Below are 20,036 nucleotides of genomic sequence, written 5' to 3' on the forward strand. Positions count from 1 at the left end.
TCAACACCGTAAAGCAAAGTACTGAATACATAGCATTTTAACATTCTAGTTCGTAGCTGAATACTAATATCACGATTACAAAATAATTTTTTCATTTTTATAAAGGTAGACCTGGCAATTTCAATACGTCTTTTTATTTCGTGATTTTGGTCACCTGTTTCATTGATGAGGGTTCCCAAGTATTTGTATTTGCTTACTTTTTCGAGTTGGGTACCGTTTATCATCATCATCATCAGTGGTGCTACAGCTCTAGTTGAGCCTTGACCTTCCCCAGTCTATTTCGCCAGTCGTTTCTGTTCATCGCCAACCGTTGCCAATTTGCCGCGCCGATTTTCCTTGCGTCCTCGTCCACACCGTCCCTCCATCTCAGTCGTGGTCTGCCTCTACTCCTATTTCAAACTGGCACCGATAATAGAGTTCGTCTGGGTGGGTAATTTTCATTTGCTCTTGACACATGTCCAGCCCATCTAAGCCTACCTATTTTTATGAAGGATATTACATCTCTACCATTTACTATTTTTTTATACTTCTCGTACAATTCAAAATTATATCGCCTTCTCCAAATACCATTCTCACAGAATGCGCCCATTATTGTTCTTAGTATCTTCCTTTCGAAGACGAGCAGAAGATTTGCGTCTGTTTTGGAGATGGTCCATGTTTCTGACCCATATGTCAGCACTGGTAGGATGAGTGTTCTATATATTATTAGTTTGGTTTTCTGGCTTAAATTTCTGTTTTTTAGCTGCTTGCTTAGTCCAAAATAACATTTGTTTGCTAGCAGTACCCTCCGTTTTATTTCTTCAGATGTGTCATTATCGTTTGTTATGAGAGAACCCAAATATGTAAACTTATTTACTACCTCAAAATTATATTGGTCTATACTGAAGTTTTCTTCGGCGTTTCTAGCTCTATCTCTGTTATTTGGAATAGATGCTAACATTTTGGTTTTTTCCTCGTTTATTTTAAGGCCCATATTTTGTGCGGCTGTCAAGAAGGTGGAAGTCATCTCTTTAAGTCCTCGTGTAGTACGTGCGGTCAAATCCAGATCGTCAGCGTAAGCCATAATCTGCGTTGATTTATTAAAGATTGTTCCCCTATTGTGTAACTCGGCATCTCTTATAGTCTTTTCTAACGCTATATTAAAGAGAAGGCACGCCAGCGCGTCTCCCTGCCTTAACCCTGCATATGTTTCAAACGCTTGTGACATATCGCCTTGTATTTGCACTCTGCAGATTACTTTACTCATAGTTGTTTTTACGAGCCTTATTAATTTATGGGGAATGTTAAGTTCATTCATGGCTTCGTATAATTTACCTCTTAGGACGCTATCATACGCTGACTTAAAGTCCACAAAGAGATGGAACGTGTCAATATTAAATTCATTGGTTTTTTCTAAGATTTGACGTAGCACAAAAATCTGGTCAATTGTTGACCTACCTGGCCTAAAACCGCTTTTATACTCACCAAGGATTTCTTCCACGTACGTACTTAAACGGCTGTACAGGGTGTTGGAGAATATTTTGTACATTGTATTCAGAAGAGTTATACCCCTATAATTTTTACATTCCAACAAATCTCCCTTTTTGTGCAGTGGACATATGATTCCAGTGCACCATTCCTTTGGCATTTGTTCTTCTTCCCAGACTTTGACTATTGTGTTGTGAATTTGGTGCATGGGTACCGTTTATTGCGATACTAATTAATTAGTAAATGGTCTTTAAATATTTTTGAAAATAAATGAATTGTACAATTTTTATTAAGAATTATAATATAGATTATAACCCTTTTTATCGTTTACCATTATAATTTGAGCTGGTAAATTATCCACTCTAGGCGCGCGTTTCAAGAAACTCAAATTTATTGTAATTTATGTTGATTTGTCCACCCCTCCACCCAACCCATTAAACGAACAATAACTAATGCCCCAACCTGTCAGAAGTGGGCAGTGTATATCGAATCCGTGTTTAGTGCCAAGCACGTGTTAACCCGCATCTATACATCCACATCTAGTCGGCTTGGGATTGAGAGTAGGAAATCGGCGGGAGCGTCAGAGTGTGCCACGATGAGATAAAACAATTAAGCATCTAGTGTAGTTGCGTTTTTGTTTCGGTGTATCAACCCAGGAGGACGCGATCGCTCTTCGGGATACGACGGGATATCGCCTCGGCTCGACGTATAGGTGATTTATCAATGGGGATTTTTTGGTTGTGTTAAGGGATTGTTGTAGATTGAGCGGTTTTTGTTCTTACAGTCGGAAAACTTTGCGAGAGGTTGTCTTTTTGCGCTGTTTTATTTTTACTTTTCTCCAAAGAAGTGCTGTTAACATTGTGTGTTTTTGTTTTTTCGATAAAACAACGTTTACGCTGTTTACGACAGGGAATCGGAAGAAACATCAAGAGATAACTGGTTTAACTTATCTTTATATAGAAAAAGGTAGTTGAATAAGGAAACAAAAAATCTAATTTGTAAGATCACTGTACATTTTATATCTATTGAGTCCCATCATTGGTATTTACTATAAAAAATAATTCTTGGACGAACTGTACATACTATTTTTTCTATAATTGTTTTATTTCAAACATCATTCAAGTACCGAGATCATGCTTCATATTTATTAATTGTTTTTTATATGCCCTAATAATGTCAAATTCTCGATTCCAAACAATAATAAACAATTTTTGTACAAAGTTTCATACTAAGAGTATCTAATAAGTTTTGTAATAATTTTTTTTTCTTTGAAATTTTTTTATTCCAAAGAATGGCATTTAGAGAGTATCTGCTTTTTTCGCTGTTAACTTTTTTTTTCTGGTCCAGTGGATTAAAATTGACTTTGTATTGTCAGTGTTTTACTGTTTTAGTGTTAGATAACTAAGTTGTACTCTATATCGTGGGCTTACTGCAAAAAAGGCCGTAATTGTTTGTTCCGAGAAAATTATTTTTTAATGTTTACTGTTTCATTAAAACTAAACTATTAATTTCTTATAATTATCATTTGAAAACAAATTAAAGTTTGAAAGTTGATATATTGAACACAGAAAACATTTTATAGCATTTATTAAAAATCTCTTGTCGTGATAAGGCCTAAAGATTTTTCTGAGGATTTTCCTCTCAAAACATCTAAGTTTTCTTTCAGTTTCTTTGGTCAGGGTCCACGTTTCACACCCATATATGAGCACCGGTCTAATCACCGTTTTATATATTTTAATCTTTGATGTTTGTGTTAGGCTTTTAGATTTAATAGTATTGTGGAGGCTGTACATACATCTGCTTGCTCCCTGAATTCTTCCTTTAATCTCTTCCGCGGTATCGTTATCTGCAGTGATTGTTGCTCCGAGATATTTAAAACTCTCCACTCTTTCAAAGCTATATGGGTCTATTGTAACATTTTGTCCTATTCTATCTCGTCTATTTTGCCTGTTGATGCACATGTATTAGGTTTTCTCTTCGTTTACCTTTAAACCAGTTGTCTTTGCCTCTACCTCCAGTTTATTAAAAGTCTCCTTCACATTGGTGACTGTGTTTCCCACAATGTCAATGTCATCTGCGTATGCTAGTAGTAATTTTGGTCCATTTACTATCAGTAATTCTGTTTTAAGTTGTACTGCTCTTACAACTTTCTCCAGGATGATATTAAAGAGAAGAGGTGACAGCGCATCTCCTTGTTTTAGTCCACTGCTTATTTCGAAAGATTCTGAGAGTTTTTTACCTATCCGTACTCTGTATCTACAGCTATTCACACATAACTTAACAAGCTGGATAAGTTTTTTGGAACTGAAAGTTTTGCCATTGCATTCCACATCTGATCCCTTTTAATGCCATAAGCTTGCCGAAAATCTATGACGAGATTATGGATAGTTCTATTGAATTACCATTCTTCTTCAAGCAGCTGTCTTAGAGTAAAGATCTGATCTATGGTAGATCTATGTTTTCTGAAGCCGGCTTGGTATTTCCTCATAAAATTTTCTACAAACGGTGCCCGCCTACTTAATAGGATGTTCGATAAGATTTTATATGCCGTATTAAGTAGGGAGATGCCTCTATAATTAGAGCACTTGGTTGTATCTCCCTTTTTATGGATGGGGATGGATGGGGATTATTACACTTTCGTGCCATTTTGTTGGTATTTTCTCTTCGTTCCATATAAGTGTTATTAGTTTGTGTATTTGCCTATTAGAGTTTCTCCTCCGTACTTTATGAATTCAGCCAGTATATTGTCAGAGCCTGGAGCATTTCCGTTCTTCAATTTGTTAATTGCTTGCTATGTTTCTATCTATTTTGGGGTCCTCTACCGGTAGGTCCACCCTAAAATATATATTTTCTCCATGTTCTTTCTCTTGATGTATGTTTAGTAAAGTTTTGAAATATTGTTGTCATGTTTGGAGCAGTTCTTTTTTATTGTGTGTGTGCTGTTGGTTTCTTTTGACTGTGGACTTAATCCATTAGCCGTTCTTTTTTATTTATTATTAACTTATCATTTTTTTTGAGTACAGACACGCATCAAGGCTGAAGCCTTTCTTTTCGTTTGACACTGATTTGTAAAATTCTCGACTATTTGACTGTTGCCTATTCGTTTCCATTTCTTCATATTTCTGTTGTTCGTACTTCCTTTTTTTCTCTCTAATTAATTTTCTTGTTTTTCGGCGTTAATTTGCATAGTTTTCTTTACTTTCTGCTGTTCCATGTTGAAGCATAATGTTTCGCTTTATCTGTCTGTCGTGTAGTTTTTCTTGAAATTTTCGATCAAACCATTTCCTTGTTCTCTTCCTGCTTTTTCCTATCATTAGTTCTGCTGACTCCGTAATTGATTTTTCCATTTGTTGCCACAGCCTTTCGACATTATTGCTCTGGTCTACTGTATTAAGATGCTGTTTAATTTATTGTTTGTAATTTTCTCGGATTTCCTCATTTTGCATTTTCTCGATGTTCCACTGTCCCAATGCTTCGTTGGCCTTAGGTTTCTCTGAAGATAGTCTCAACCTGATTTTTGCTCTTACTAGGTGATGGTCTGTATCTCCATGTGCTCTTCTGAGGCTTCTTAGATCCAGCACATTACTTTCATGTCTAGCATCGATAATTGCGTGGTCAATTTGGTTTCGCGTGGAGTGGTCATTAGAGACTCAAGTCTGTTTATGAATGTTTTTATGTTGGAACATAGTAGACTTTACAAGCATATTGTTAGCCGATGCTAGCTCTACGAGCCTTTGTCCATTGTCGTTTAAGATATCGTGGAGGCTGTGTTGTCTTATTGTCAGTCTTAGGTTAGGTTCTTTGCCAATTTTTGCGTTGAAGTCTCCACAGATTATCTGCATGTCTTGTTTGGGGATTATCTCAAGCGTTCTTTCGAGTTGTTCATAGAAGTAATCTTTAATATGTTCGTCTTTATCTTCTGTCGGAGCATGTTCGGATATAATAGGGATGTTCACTAATTTTTAAATATAGTTAAATTCAATTAAATTCAATACATTATAAAATATATAAAAATATAGTAAACATGAAATTGTTTAAAAATATATATTTTTTAAGATAAATCAATTCTTAATTTTAATTTTGATGGAGGCTAGAAAAACGGCTCCTCGCAGCGAGGCTACGGTGTGTGACGTCAGCAGTCGTATCGACAACTTGTTGTGTATACCTATTTACGAAGTGTAACCAGTTCTTTAAGTATTTATACAGTGATAATGAAGCCAAATAAGTGGCGTTTGCTACAAAGAGAGGAAAAAACTAGAAAAGGCAGTTATTATGCAAGTTAGAAAAAAAAAATAAATGCAAATATCTGTACCTCGGAAGGAATCAACACTATGTACATTTTTAAAACTTTACAGGAGAGCAGTTTTAAACTTTTTTTCGCCAAAAAGTATTATTGCTGCAGCTATTTATTGAGATATCGAAACAATATTTTAATAGAACATTCTGTTTATTGCTATTTACATAATACATTTGTTATAATTAAAAACAAATTTGTTCCTGTGTTTTTTAACCCTTTTAACGGACATGGTTTTGTATCCATCTAATAAAGTTATTGTACTGTAAGAATTAGTATGGGGTATTCAATAACAACTACAATCCTATTTGACTTTTACTGACAAAATTTATTTAACCATACAATTTACCTTTACAAATACAAATAATACATCTATGTAATGTATTTAACCAAAATGGCATTTTATGTACAAACCACTCAGTCATCCTCAAGTAAGTTTCCTTCTGGATAGTTACTATTAGTATTACTAGTAGGTATGCTTTAAGTTTTTAAAATCTAGTTCCATATTATGTACGGTATATTTCATTGAGGTTTGTCTGACTAACTGCTGCCAGTCCCAGGGCGTGTAAATAGAAATGTTAAGTTTTTTCTCTTTCGCTCTATCAGCGCATGGACAGTGTCCGCCTCCATGTGAGTATTACTCTTTAGTAGAAACTTCTGGATGATAATTTTTACTTTTTTAAACAAGTATTAATGCTAACATTTTTATTCTGGCCGTGACATTTGTAAGACCATAGTATGATTTCTTCTATGTTACTGTCAGGAATGACGGTATCTGCCCATTTTAATAATACAGATCTTATTTCATTTCCACTACGAATAGTTTATCAGAACTTTTGTCTATATCAGACTGATCTTCGTTATCAAAACTCAAGGCATCTCTAATAATATGCTCTTCATTTAAAACATCATTGCTTGGTGTAGTAAATATTGGTTGTAAAAGATTTAATAATATTGTTAGTTGTAGTTGGTATCAAATCACTACATTACCCTTTTGAGGTTATGTTTTTTAATAATTTAAAAATAATGAGCAAAAAGGTAGCTTACCTGCAAATGCAGTAGAAGAATTCGCAGAACATTTTAGTAGGTACTTCAAGAATCTTTCTCCTACGAGAATTATGGTTCATTGTTCTTATTAATTGTAACAAACCACTGTAAACACACCATAAATGGCAAAAGTATTATTATTAGATCACTAACAGTCTACCTCTCAACATAGAGATATGCGCAACGGTAATTCACATGCGTAGAGGGACAAAACATTAAGTCCACATGGTGTTTTATCCCTCTAAGTAAAAATGGACTTAATGTTCTTTTAGAGGCCACTTTCTTTATCAGCAAATGGTTTAGGACCTAGTACTCTATTCCTTTAAATAAAGTTATAAAAGTTAATTATTAGTCTGTAAAAGCGTCAAAATTGAAAAAATGGACATAGTGTTGTATCCCTCCGAGATACAGATATAAAAACCTGTGGTTTGACAATTTTAAGTGAATATGGTGTGAAATTGCAATAAAAATCTTCTCAGAATTGTTTTTAGATGTATTTAGACACCCAGGAACAAAACACTACTTATTTGGCTTCATTATCAATGATTAAATACTTAAGAACTGGTCACACTTCGTAAATACGTATACAAAACAAGTTGTCGATACGACTGCTGACGTCACACACCGTAGCCTCGCTGCGAGGAGTCGTTTTTCTAGCCTCCATCAGAATTCAAATTAAGAATTGATTTATCTTAAGAAATATATATTTTTAAACAATTTTATGTTTGCTATGTTTTTATATATGTTATAACCTATTGAATTTAACAATATTTAAAAATTAGTGAACATCCCTATTGAGATATTGTACCATTTTCCTTTCAGTTTAATATAACAAAGTCTTTCACTAATGGGCGTGAAACTTATAATACTGTTCAGGTTACAAAAAGATGCAACTAAATTTGTCACTCCTACCCCCGAATTTCCTTCTAAAACCGCCCTCATAAGGGGAGGGGGAAACAGGAAAAAGTAGATTTACCAAGAATCTGTACGCCGTCGAAAAAATGTTAGAAAACTGCATTTTGATTGTGGTAGATAGGACATTCTGATTAAAAATATCAAATTTTTACCGACGAGTTGATACAAATTATATTAAAAAAATTAATTTCACTCACGTATTTGTGAGAGAACGATTCGTTCTACACAAAAAGTCCTTTTAAATAATTTTATTTAAAATTATCTCAGCTTTATTTCAGGTTTAAACCATTTTCTGTACGGCGTACATATTCTTGGTAACGTGATGTTTTTCTTTTTCCCCTCTACGAGGGAGTACTTATTTTAGGAGGAAGGCCAGTGGTAGAAGTAGCAACCTTTTATTTATCTTTTTTGGGGTACAAAAATTGACATTTTCAAAAAATGCAGCTTCTTTGTCTAGTTTTTAGAGATCAAGTGTCTGACTAATGAGTTTTTTGTGTTACTAAGTCACAACAAAATAATCTTTTTAATTTAAATTATGAAAATAATTTCCCATGTAATAAACTTAACATCACAATAAATAATTATAATTGATATTATCGTTAATTCCCAATAAAAATAATAGCTGATTGTATTCAAATTAAATATATTTCCATTAAAAAATGATTAATAATCTCAACATTGAAATTGATCAATTTGAGTCCTAATTTATATTCTCTCTCGCAGATACCGGACTAATTTATGCGCCGAGTAGAAATAAAGTATCGTCCCATAAATATCCCAACCACCTTTTCTTTCCTATTACTAACCCCTCGAAATGAATACATTACAGCCAGAAGTGAGTCAATAACGATGAAACAGCATTTAATTTTCCATAATGTGCCCGAGCCCCAGAACATCGCTTCCCTCTCTAATAAACGGTATAGTGAACGATGTGTGGCCCAATAAAGGCCTCCGAACTATTATTTACACACCCACACCTCCAAAATGGAACCGTTAGCAGCGAAGGGAGCTCGTGATTTCGCCAATTTCTGATCGTAATTCGTTTTGCTCATACTGGACAAATAAACAAAAACTTTGGTCGGCGAGCTTCGGTGGATAGTGTGTGTTAATGGGGTGGCAGCGGGAGAATGAACAGAACAGTGTAAATATGAGTGGGGCCAAAGTGACTTTAAGTGTGTTCCAACTGCTCCAAGTGTGGATTTTAATGATTGGAATTGGACCATCAGTGTCAGGTTTGTTTTTGTTTAGTATTATATGTACAGGGTGTCCCATAATTAATTGGACATTAGCTAATGGGTGATAGCTGACATCAAAATAAAGCGTTTGAGCTCAAATTGCTTAGGCAAAATGTTGCTAGTTTTCGTTCTACAGGGTGATTCATTAATATTTTTTTATATTATTTTTAGGGATATATTGAAAACTATTTAACCGATTTAAGTAAAATTTGGTATCTTGCTATTATTTAGTATGCTTAATATGAAAATGATATTAGTTTTACCGATGACACTAGGTGGCGCCACCTACTATAACATTGGTTCATTAATGGGGCCATAATTTTTTTTCCCGCCCTGTATAAACATTCTAGGAAAAAAACATGAAATAACATTCAATTCTACACAAAAAAAGGTATTCTTGTTTCAAATCAAAAAAGTACACCGTTTTCGAAATAAACGTATTTTTTAGAGACGTGCATAAAATAAAAAAATTTTACAAAAACTTATGTAAATTCAAACATTATTCAAAAGGTCTTAAATAAAAGTGAATATTAAATGTATTAGTAGTAGATAATTTTTGCAAACAAAATGCATATGATTGAAACAATTATTTTTATTAAACCTTTGACTCAGTAACAAATTTTAAAAAAATCAGAAATTAAATTAAACAATGAAGTGAATATAAAACAATTAACAAAGTGAATAATTCAAAACGAAACGAAAAAAATTTACAATAAGTGTTCAAAATGTGCACCATTAGATAAAATACATAATCTAAATCTTTTGTGTAAGTTTTGTCTTATTTTAAATAATGAGTTTCTTTGGGCCCTAATTACGTTCTACAATTACCCTCTACAATATTTTGCCATAACTCTTGACGGTTATTTATTTATTTTTATAAACAAGTTACTTTAGGTAGCCCCACAAGTGAAAGTCTGGTTCGGGACTGCGTGCTGGCCATGGGTATACACTACCTCTACCAATCCACCTTTGAGGATAAATTTCATCTAGATAATTTCTAACTTCTAGGCTATAATGTGGTGGTGCACCATCATGCATGTACCAAGAGTTCCGTCTTAAATTTAGAGGTATGTCTTCTAAAAGAGTTGGTAAATCTTTTCTCAAAAAATTTAGATACGTTACTCCGTCAAGCCTAGTTGGTAATTCGAATGGTCCTACAATACAATCCCCAAATATGCCACACCAGATATTTATGGAAAACTCGTGTTGAAAATGATGTTCTTGAATTGCATGAGAATTTTCTGTCGCGTAGGCATGGCTATTGCGCTAGTTAAATACACCCCTTCTAGTAAATGTGGCTTCATCGGTAAATAAAATTTTATTATAAAACATTGGATCGTCTAAATGCCGCCCCATTATAAACTGACTAAATCGGAGCCTTGCTGGAAAATCCTGTGGTAAAAGATTCTGTACTGGAGTAAAACGATACGGATACAGATTTTCTGTCCGTATTATTCTTGACACCGTAGATTTGCTTATACCAGTGGCCGCAGAAACAAGCCTTGTACTGGTTTCTGGATCTTCTGTAACACGCACAACAATTTCATCCTCCATAACCGCATCAATTACTCTCGGTCTTCCAGCATTCCTGTTTTTGGGATGAAATGACCCTGTTTCGCCTAATCTGTCGAACAATGATCTAATAGTTTTATGGTTTGGTTGCCTTCTATTGGGATAAAATTCTAAATAGAGTTCAGCTGCTTTACGAGAACAAAAATTTTCCTGGGCATACAAACAGATCATATCGTGCATTTCTACATTAGAAAATTCACTATGACGTGGCATTCTTCCTTTATCTTAAGTGGTTTATAAAAAACTTAATAGTACTTTGACAAATAATGACTTGCACTGCACTTTGACAACTAATAATAAATAAATTCGTAGTTACCTTTGACAACTAATAATAAATAAATTCGTAGTTACGTCTTGACGTTGTCATTAAGTTCAAAGCATACTTGTTTTGCAAAAAATTAAATAGAGACATGCATCATTAACAAAATACGTTTATTTCGAAAACTGTGTACTTTTTTTATGTGAAAGAAGACTAGGTACCTTTTTTGTGTAGAATTGAATGTTAGTTCATGTTTTTGAAGTTATACTTCTTTAGGTGCAATTGGGAAAAATGTTGAGAGTGAATTTTTATAAAAATGTGCTAGTTGCTAAATCTTTGAATTTACGTATGTATCAGTGCAAATAAAGTGTGAAAAAAATATATTTTATAATTTTTGTGTCTTTGAATTTGTCTTTGTCGGATATAGGATAATAGATATTAAAATATGATGATAAGAAGATTAAAAGGCAATCTTAATATTATTTCTAGATAGGTATAATCTGTCAAAATAATTCACTTTAGTATGAATTTTACGGCCATAGCACACTGGCTACACCAGTTGTCGCTCGTAAACGGGAGTCAAGCAGTGTCTACCGGGGTCATACTTTGGATGGGTGACCGCTTAGGAACATAACATGTCATGTTATTGCCTTGCTTACTTTTTTTTATTTTTGGTATTATTTAAGAAAATTTTTAGGAAACTTGTAAGTATTAAAATTAGTTTAATATTTAAATAAAACACAAATAAACTGTTTAAAATATATTAATTTCGTTGAAGTCATATAATAGAAGTATAACTTCCTACCCGCGTACAAAGTACACACATATTCTTTTTTAATAATAGACTCGCACTGCACTTTGACAACAAATAGTAAACAAATTCGTACTTACGCCTTGATTTTGCCATTAAGTTCACAGCATACCTAGGTACCTGCTTGTTTTGCGAAAAACAAAATACGTTTATTTCGAAAACGGTGTACTTTTTTGATTTGAAACAAGAATACCTTTTTTGTGTAGAATTGAATGTTATTTCATGTTTTTATTCCTAGAATGTTTATACAGGGCGGACAAAAAAATTATGGCCCCATTAATGAACCAATGTTACAGTAGGTGGCGCCACCTAGTGTCAATGGTAAAACTAATATCATTTTCTTATTAAGCATACTAAATAATAGCAAGATACCAAATTTCACTTAAATCGGTTGAATAGTTTTCAATATATCCATAAAAATAATATAAAAAAATATTAATGAATCTCCCTGTAGAACGAAAACTAGCAACATTTTTCCTAAGCAACTTGAGCTCAAACGCTTTATTTTGATGTCAGCTATCACCCATTAGCTAATGTCCAATTAATTATGGGACACCCTGTATAAGCTTTTCTGCCAATTATTTTACTTTTTCACTAGAATTTTGTTTTTTAAATGGTCAGTATTATTTATATTATAAATGATTTCGACTACACTATTGAGAAATTTAAGGGTATGTTGCGAATAGCTATACTTGATTTGTATGATCTTACAGTTTTTGTGGCAAAAGTCTTAATACAGAACTCTCCAAAGCAAAAAAATTATAAATAGAGATAACATGACCATCCTGACACATTTCAAATACAATCTTTTTCTCTTTCTCAGCCCCTTTTTTTTGCTACTTATTGTGTCCATAGTGTTTACTTCATTTAAACCTGTCTCTCTTAAGCCTTCCTTCTCTTCCTCGGTATTCTTCTACCTCTCTTTCTCTCAACTTTTAACAGCTCTGTCCTTCGGCCTCCATAGTTTTCACTTTTACGTCTGAAATGACCGAACCATTACAGCCTTTGTTCTTGAGTATTTTTTGAGACTGTTGTCGCCCCGGATCTTTCCCTAATAAAGTCGTTCCTGATCCTGTACCCCCTAGTTTTACGGAACATGAACCGAATCATTTTCATTTCAGCTACTTCACACACCACACTGTCGTATAACAACGCAGACTTACCACACTCATGTATATCTTTCCTTTCAGTCCTTTTACGATATTTTTGATCACAGAGTCCACTATTTCGCTTCCAATTAAACTAATCAACCTGTTTTCTACACGAAACTTTTCGATAATATAGTCTTCACCTTTTCGTTATGTAGAAACCAATGTATTTAAATTCTCCTAATTGTCCTACTTTTCTCCAAGCAATTCGATATCCCCAAGCATTTTTGTTTCGTCATTTTTGACCTGCTAACCTTCATTAAGTCCTCCATTTTCAATAGTACTTCTTCAACCATCTCTTCTCCTTCAATATGGCTTTGCCCCCTCCAATAATACGATATCATCAGCAAATAGTATTGACCAAGGAGCCCTCTCCCTTACTTTATGTTAAATATAAGATTCATCAACAACAATAATAAGATTAAACAAGTAGGAACTTAGTGAAGAGTGAAGAACACAGATAACCATTTCGATTGATGTAGGTGAATTAGCTGGATGAGTGGGTAATAAAAGTTTGGATTTTTCGCCTAAATTTATTTTCTTTAACAGCTTGTTTAGCCTAAAATAGTATATGCTCTCTAGCAACATACCTTTACTTCTGCTGTGTCGTTATTGCTTGTTATAGAGAAAATGAGGTCGGAGGAAATTTATGTATTACCTTAAAATTATGGTAGTTTACGCTTAAATTTTTCTCGACGTTTATAGCAATGCCATTACTATGGTTATTTCTTCTTCTTTGTCTTCAGTGCCTTATCCGGTCCGCATGTTGGCGATAATCAAGGCTATCATAGTTTTATTGACTGCTCTGTGAAACAGCTTCGCGGGGTTCATCCCAAACCATTGTCAGAAGTTTTTTAACCACAGGATACGACGGCGTCCCGGTCCTCTCCTGTCAAATACTTTATCCTGCATAACGAGTTGAAAAATTCAGTATTTTTCTTCGTTTCGCATCACATGCCCGAGGTACTTACTTATTTTTCTTTTCTCATGCGCTATAGGACCTCAACGTTGGTGGCATGGTCCACATACAATATTTTTAGTATCCACCTGTAGATCCACATCTCGAAGGCTTCAATCCGCTTTTCTGTGGCTTGCATCAGTGTCTAGGCTTCAACTTCATATATTAATACTGGAAGAATATAGTACCTCACTATCCGCATCTTGGTTCCTAAACTGAGATCACTGCAGCACAGCAAGGATCTCAACTTTATAAATGTAGACCGTGCCATTTCAATTCTGGATCTAATCTCTTGATCTTAAAAAATTATAGAGGCATATCGATAACCAGCACCCTGAGCAGACTGTATGGACGAATTTTGAGAAAAATGATCGAGGAAGAATATAAGCACATTGAAGAGGAAGAACAAAGCGGGTTCCGTGCAGGAAGATCGTGCACCGATAACGTATTTTGTCTTAAACAAATAATAGAAAAAAGATCGGCTAAGAATCTAGAAACCCATATTACTTTTGTAGACCTGCAAAAAGCATATGACAACACCCCCTTAACAAAACTGTGCACAACGTTGAAAAGATCTAACATCAACCACACATTGATAAATGCTGTACAAGAACTATATATAGACTCAGATAAAGGCACAGATAAAAAAATATCTAACGGATGAATTCCTGGTTACAAAAGGCTTGCGACAGGGATGCTGTATCTCACCAACCTTATTCAAGATATATGTTGTAGCGGCATTGGAAAGATGGAAAACAAAGGTACATAGGATGGGTATAGAGCTTAGAAATGAATGTATATATACACTCCAGTTTGCTGATGACCAGGTAGTGCTAGCGACCGACAGGGAAGACATGCAGTACATGCTTAGAAAACTGATAGAAGAATATAACGACTGGAGAATGAATGTCAATACACCAAAAACCAAATATCTTTGTATTGGAAACGAGTCCTCGAAAACGGACAACATATTTCCTACTGTTAGAGCTATGACTACTTGGGTGTTGCCTTTGACAATACAGGAACTGATACACGGGAAATAGAAAAACGAATCACTCAAGCAAAGACAGTCTTAGGATGTCTCAATGGTATACTGTGGAGTAAAGAGATAACGAAAGGAAGAAAATTTAATATATATGAGACCATGATTAAAACTACTCTTCTTTCTGGCTCTGAAACATGGAGAATTAGTGAAAAGAACAAAAAGCGAATAGAAGCAGTAGAGATGGATGCAATGAGAAGATCTTTAGGTATTTCCAGACGAGACCGAATCAGAAATGATGTAATAAAACAAACGTATGGGAATAGAAGGAAATATAACTCAAGATATAGAAAAGAAATAATTAAGGTAGTATGGGCATGTTCAACTGATGCCAGCAACAAAACTCCCCAAAAAGTAATAGAATGGCAACCGATAGGTCGACGGAAAAGAGGAAGACCCAGATTAGAATGGCAACACGGCGTAAACAAGTCCATGAGCGAAAGAAATTTAACAACAAACGACTGCGAAGATAGGAAGAGATGGTGTTTAGGTATCGGACAACGTCGAAAGACGTTCTAAACCGATGTATATATATATATATATCTAATCTCTTGAGTATAGTCCCATTGTGTTAAGGGACAACCATGAATTTAGTTTTCTTAATATTAAGGTTTAGTCCGTATGTTACGCTTACAGTTCTCACTCGGTCTAGTGAGACTTGTAGATCATTTAGACTGGTTGCTAGTAATACAGTGTCATCGGCGTAGCGGATACTATTGATGTATTCACCGTTCACTCGGATTTCTATCTCTAGGTTTGTGAGGGCTTTAGTAAAAATTTTCTCAGAGTATATATTGAGAAGAGTCGGCGAGAGCACACAGCCTGGTCTTCGACCTTGACTTGAGCATGCTGGTTCCAGTATAAATTCATGATATTCCGAATGTCCTTCTCATACAATCCTACTCTTTGTAGGGCGGCGAACATCTTGTGGTGCTAAGTCAGAATAGGTGGTTACTTACAGATTGTTCCCATTTTGTGTAACTCTGAATTTTTTTTCTAACGCTATACTGAAGAGGGCAATTGAGTAGAGTAAGTCTAGTAATAACCATGAAGAGATGGTCAGATCTAGATCCAGAGACAGGACAATCTTTTAAAAATTTGGGAACATTTCCAATGTCTTATCAATATTATAAAACTAATCTTTCATTGTTTTTGACAACGCACTGTAGCATTCTCGTAAAATAGAGAAAATAACAACAAGTGCATCTAAAAAACCATTATCCAGAATTGGCTCCGTTTCAAAAATATAAAATTTGATAAACATATGCTTAAAGTACAGCTTTTTTCAATCGTTAAGGGGGTAGGCGCAAAATTTCGGGTCAATGCTTTTTAAATGCATTCATTTTTTTCGAATCCTAAAAAACTAATAAGTATTTTTGAAAAATTTAAACGCAGAATGAAAGAATACATTAATACTGAGGGCAGAAAGTCCCTGAAAACTTCTATGTTTATTTTAATAAGTTACAAGGGTGAAAAGGATGAGAAAATTTAGTGTGATTTTTATTTTTAAATATCTCATTCAAAAAAACTTCTTATTTATTCTAAGTAAGGACCGAGGGCCGTAAGGGCCGAGGACTTTCGGCACTCGGTAATAACGTAATCTTTCATTCATCGTTTAAATTTTTTAAAAATATTTGTTAGTTTTCTCACGATTCGAAAAAAATGAATGCATTTAAAAAGAATTGGCCCGAAATTTTTCGCCTACGCTCTTAAAGGAACATAAACATGTGTATGATAAATACGTAATTGATGAAATGGCAAAAACCCAGAATAAACTACTTTTGAGACCTCCTTGGTATCACTGTGAGTTAAATCGCATAGAACTCATCTGGAGATATATTAAAAATGATAGTGCAGGAAAAAATACGACCTTCAAATTTTCAGATGCCATAAATCTATTTTTTAATTCAATTTCATCAATTACACCAGAAATATGAAAAAACTGCATTTACCCTGTTAAAAAAAAATATAAAGGGAAATGTGACGGCTGGACAATATAATAATTAAGACACATCTTGAACCACTTGCTATAAACGTTGATAATAGTGACATATTATCCAGTTTATCAGAATAATGTTTAAAAGTAACCGAGATCTCGATATCCGCCGTATATTTACGCCCAACACAAACGAATTCTGAATCACCTTGTATTTTTATTCCAAAAAACTAACCTTTTTGCAATATTTCAACCTTTTGGAATCGTACAAACAACTATTACAAAAATTATAAATAAAACTTATTTTTTTAAAAACACCTTGTATATAAAATTTGTTAGCCATTTTTAAGATTAAAAAATAATTTCTTGGTTTTTTTTACCCTGTATAAATAGTTTTTATTGTCGGATATCAACTAAAAATAAACAGGTTTTTTGTATTGCAGTTTTGCAAAATTACAATATAAATTTCGTATTTTACAAGACAATACTTCTTACACAACGAAAAGATAATTCTAAATGCGACCCTGTTAGAGACCTACACCTGCTAATGTTTACGAGTCTTGCATAGCTTATTGAATTTTAGTATAGTATCTAAAGAAGTCCACTGTCGAGGATATATTTATACCAAGTCTGTTCTTGGATCAGTCTCTAGTGACGCTGTGTCATGTGTTATCAGCATATTTGATATTATTAGATTCTTCTTTAACTCCACATTATCATTATAAGGCTATGTTAAATATTATTCCTAGTATAAGTTAAACAAAGTTGGGGATAACACAGAACATTGTCAGACACCTCTTTAAATAAAAAATTTGTCGTGTATGTTGTCTAACAGATGACATATACAGGCTTTTTGTTTTCAACATAAATTTTGTACAAGTCTTGCTTCTTTCTCCATCTATCTATTCCCATCATTTGTAGATATTTAAACAGCTTATTGATAAGTATAATTGATATATAAATCTATAAAACAGAAGCAAATTGGTTTGTGTAGGGATAAAGTAAAAAAAATTGATGACTGAAATCATGTAGAAACAAGAAAAAAAATGATAACTCTAAGAACTATTATGGAAAAACAATAATTAAGAGCGTCCAGTCTCTTAGCGCATACAATATCAGTGGAAGACTCGAACGGATGCAACTATTTATGATACTATAACTAAGGGTTGGATACAGTATCATACAACTATTTAAGCTGGCAAGGTAATGATAAAGATGGCTTTCTGAAGTCTTCTCTATCAGCATCTAGCATCAATCTAAATGATTTAGATTAAAATATTAAGTTTTGTTATGTAACGAATATGATCCTAAATCTAATAACAAAATGTACATTATCCTTCAAAAATTGATCCCAAATTTCCACCTGAACAAGTTGGATGGTGATGTTAGTTCAGTTGCCAAAGAACCCCCATTAGATACGATTCATTAAAGGTTATATATAAAATCTGTAAAAGTCATTAGGATTGTATTTTTAGTTATTATTAGTGATATTGCATCGTTTCGAACTAAAATAAATGAAGAGAATAATAAAATTTGGCGTAATTTATAAAATTGGATACTCCGGGAAAAATAGTAGATACAATATTTGAGTTATAAATTTTTAAATGTAAAGTACTCTAATGCAATTCCTGCAATAAACGGTAAATTATTTTTATTACCTTTAAAGGAAAAATATGCTCTCATCGACTAGACTTTATTTATGTATGGCAGTAGGGATATAATGGATTTTTATAGCATATCCTGACGACGCCATTTAAAATTCAAATAATTTAAAATTTAATAGATTTCTGTATTCATTTTTTGGATTATGTTGAATAATAATATAGAGTCTGTACTAAAAGTGAAGTAACGCAACAACCCACATATAATATATGAAAAAAATAAAACACTTGACTTAATGGACTTTTTCATTGTAAGAAAAGTTGCAGCAATAACGTTTAATGAAAATAGTAGAAGCTGATAATATTAGTCTTGATCACTCGCTAAAACTACTAACAATTAGTGTGAACATGTTATACTAAGAGAAAAAACTCAACCTTAACCAAAGAGCTGGTCTGAAGGATAAAACGTACCAAACAAAAAAAGAGAACGGTGGATCAATACTCAAGACATTGATGTTTTTTTTTCTTTTTTAAGTGGCATCTTCTTTACGAAAGTAGGTCGACCTTACCCTAACTTACTCTTAATTTTAAAGAAACTTCTCTAAAGGATTATATTAAGCTATATCTACACCGTTTTTTTTTTTAATTTTTTGCTTCCATGTAGTCATCATCATTCTCTTGGCTCTTAACCCCATGCGGTTATTATACTTAAGCGTCTCCCCTTAGGTCTTCTTTGGTCCTTTTCTAATATTTCCCCAGGACCAACCAGATCAACAACTGTTGATCTATACTACTTCGATATCTTTCTTTGATCATTACGTAATCTATTTGATTTCTCATTATCTGATATTCATTATCTCTTGCAGATCTCCATTGTACAAACGTCTATTAGGTTAATTCAAAGAACGTGTTTGTAACAATCATGTTAGTATCTTGGCAGAATTGTATCAGCCTGCGTTGCTTGTGCTACCCTTTCTAATTTTGGGGTTTAGGTCACCCAATATTATTGTGACTTCACGTGCTTTGGTAGTTCTCAATGCCTCTTGAGTTTGTTCATAAAACGATTTCACCTCTTCGTCATCTTTTTTGGTCGTTGGGGCATAGATTTTAATTATGTTTATTTTTCTGTCTTTCGTTTTTAGTTGTAGTAGCATAACTCTTTCGGAAAAATGTAGAAAATTCTGGACGTGTGAGATTTTATTGTTCAGTATTATTGCCACGCTATGTGGAAATTGTGTGATATTATTACCCGAATAGTATATGCTGTGGTCTCCAACTTTACATTTTCTATTTCCTATCCATCTGGTTTCACTTATTCCTAAAATATTGATATCAATTATTTTTATTTTTTGGATTACATTGTATGTTTTTCCAGATTCGAACATGCTGGTTAGATTCCACGTTTCAATTTTAAATTGACGGGTCTGGTTTTTTATTTTTTTTGGTAGGGATTTCGCTGGTTGACGACCTGAAAAGCCCTGACTCCTTTCCTCTTGGATCTTGGTGTCCGATACTCATGATCAGTACACTTTTTCCTTCGTCATTTTTTCTATCATTTAAACTTTGTGCATGTTTGTGAATCATAACAATATATATACATGTTATATTGAAATATCGAACTAAAACTGAAGGGATTATCGTGAGCTACTCAATTACAAAACCAGTCATTATCAGTTTTTCTCTGAAAAATAAAATTTCGTCAAGTATATTTCGACTTCATCCACTACATGAACTGTTCCAAACTACTCCAA

At 33.7% G+C, this 20,036-nt stretch overlaps 1 protein-coding gene across 5 annotated transcripts in view; it reads left to right on the top strand.

Moving 5' to 3' along the window:
• Nucleotides 1-1,980: 1,980 nt before the first annotated feature.
• The window catches only part of LOC140444198 (zwei Ig domain protein zig-8-like), a 156,274-nt gene continuing 138,218 nt past the window's right edge, over nucleotides 1,981-20,036 (top strand). The window contains exons 1-2 of one of the 5 annotated variants that reach the window (XM_072535928.1): nucleotides 1,981-2,465; nucleotides 8,553-8,955. In XM_072535928.1, the coding sequence (XP_072392029.1) occupies nucleotides 8,832-8,955 (124 nt within the window). In that variant the 5' untranslated portion in view covers nucleotides 1,981-2,465; nucleotides 8,553-8,831. Of the gene's footprint in view, nucleotides 2,466-8,446; nucleotides 8,956-20,036 lie in introns of all 5 variants that reach the window. The other 4 variants (XM_072535927.1, XM_072535926.1, XM_072535929.1 and 1 more) reach the window with 4 other exon arrangements.

This window comes from Diabrotica undecimpunctata, chromosome 6 (genome assembly GCF_040954645.1).
Source record: "Diabrotica undecimpunctata isolate CICGRU chromosome 6, icDiaUnde3, whole genome shotgun sequence".
Lineage (NCBI taxonomy): Eukaryota > Metazoa > Arthropoda > Insecta > Coleoptera > Chrysomelidae > Diabrotica > Diabrotica undecimpunctata.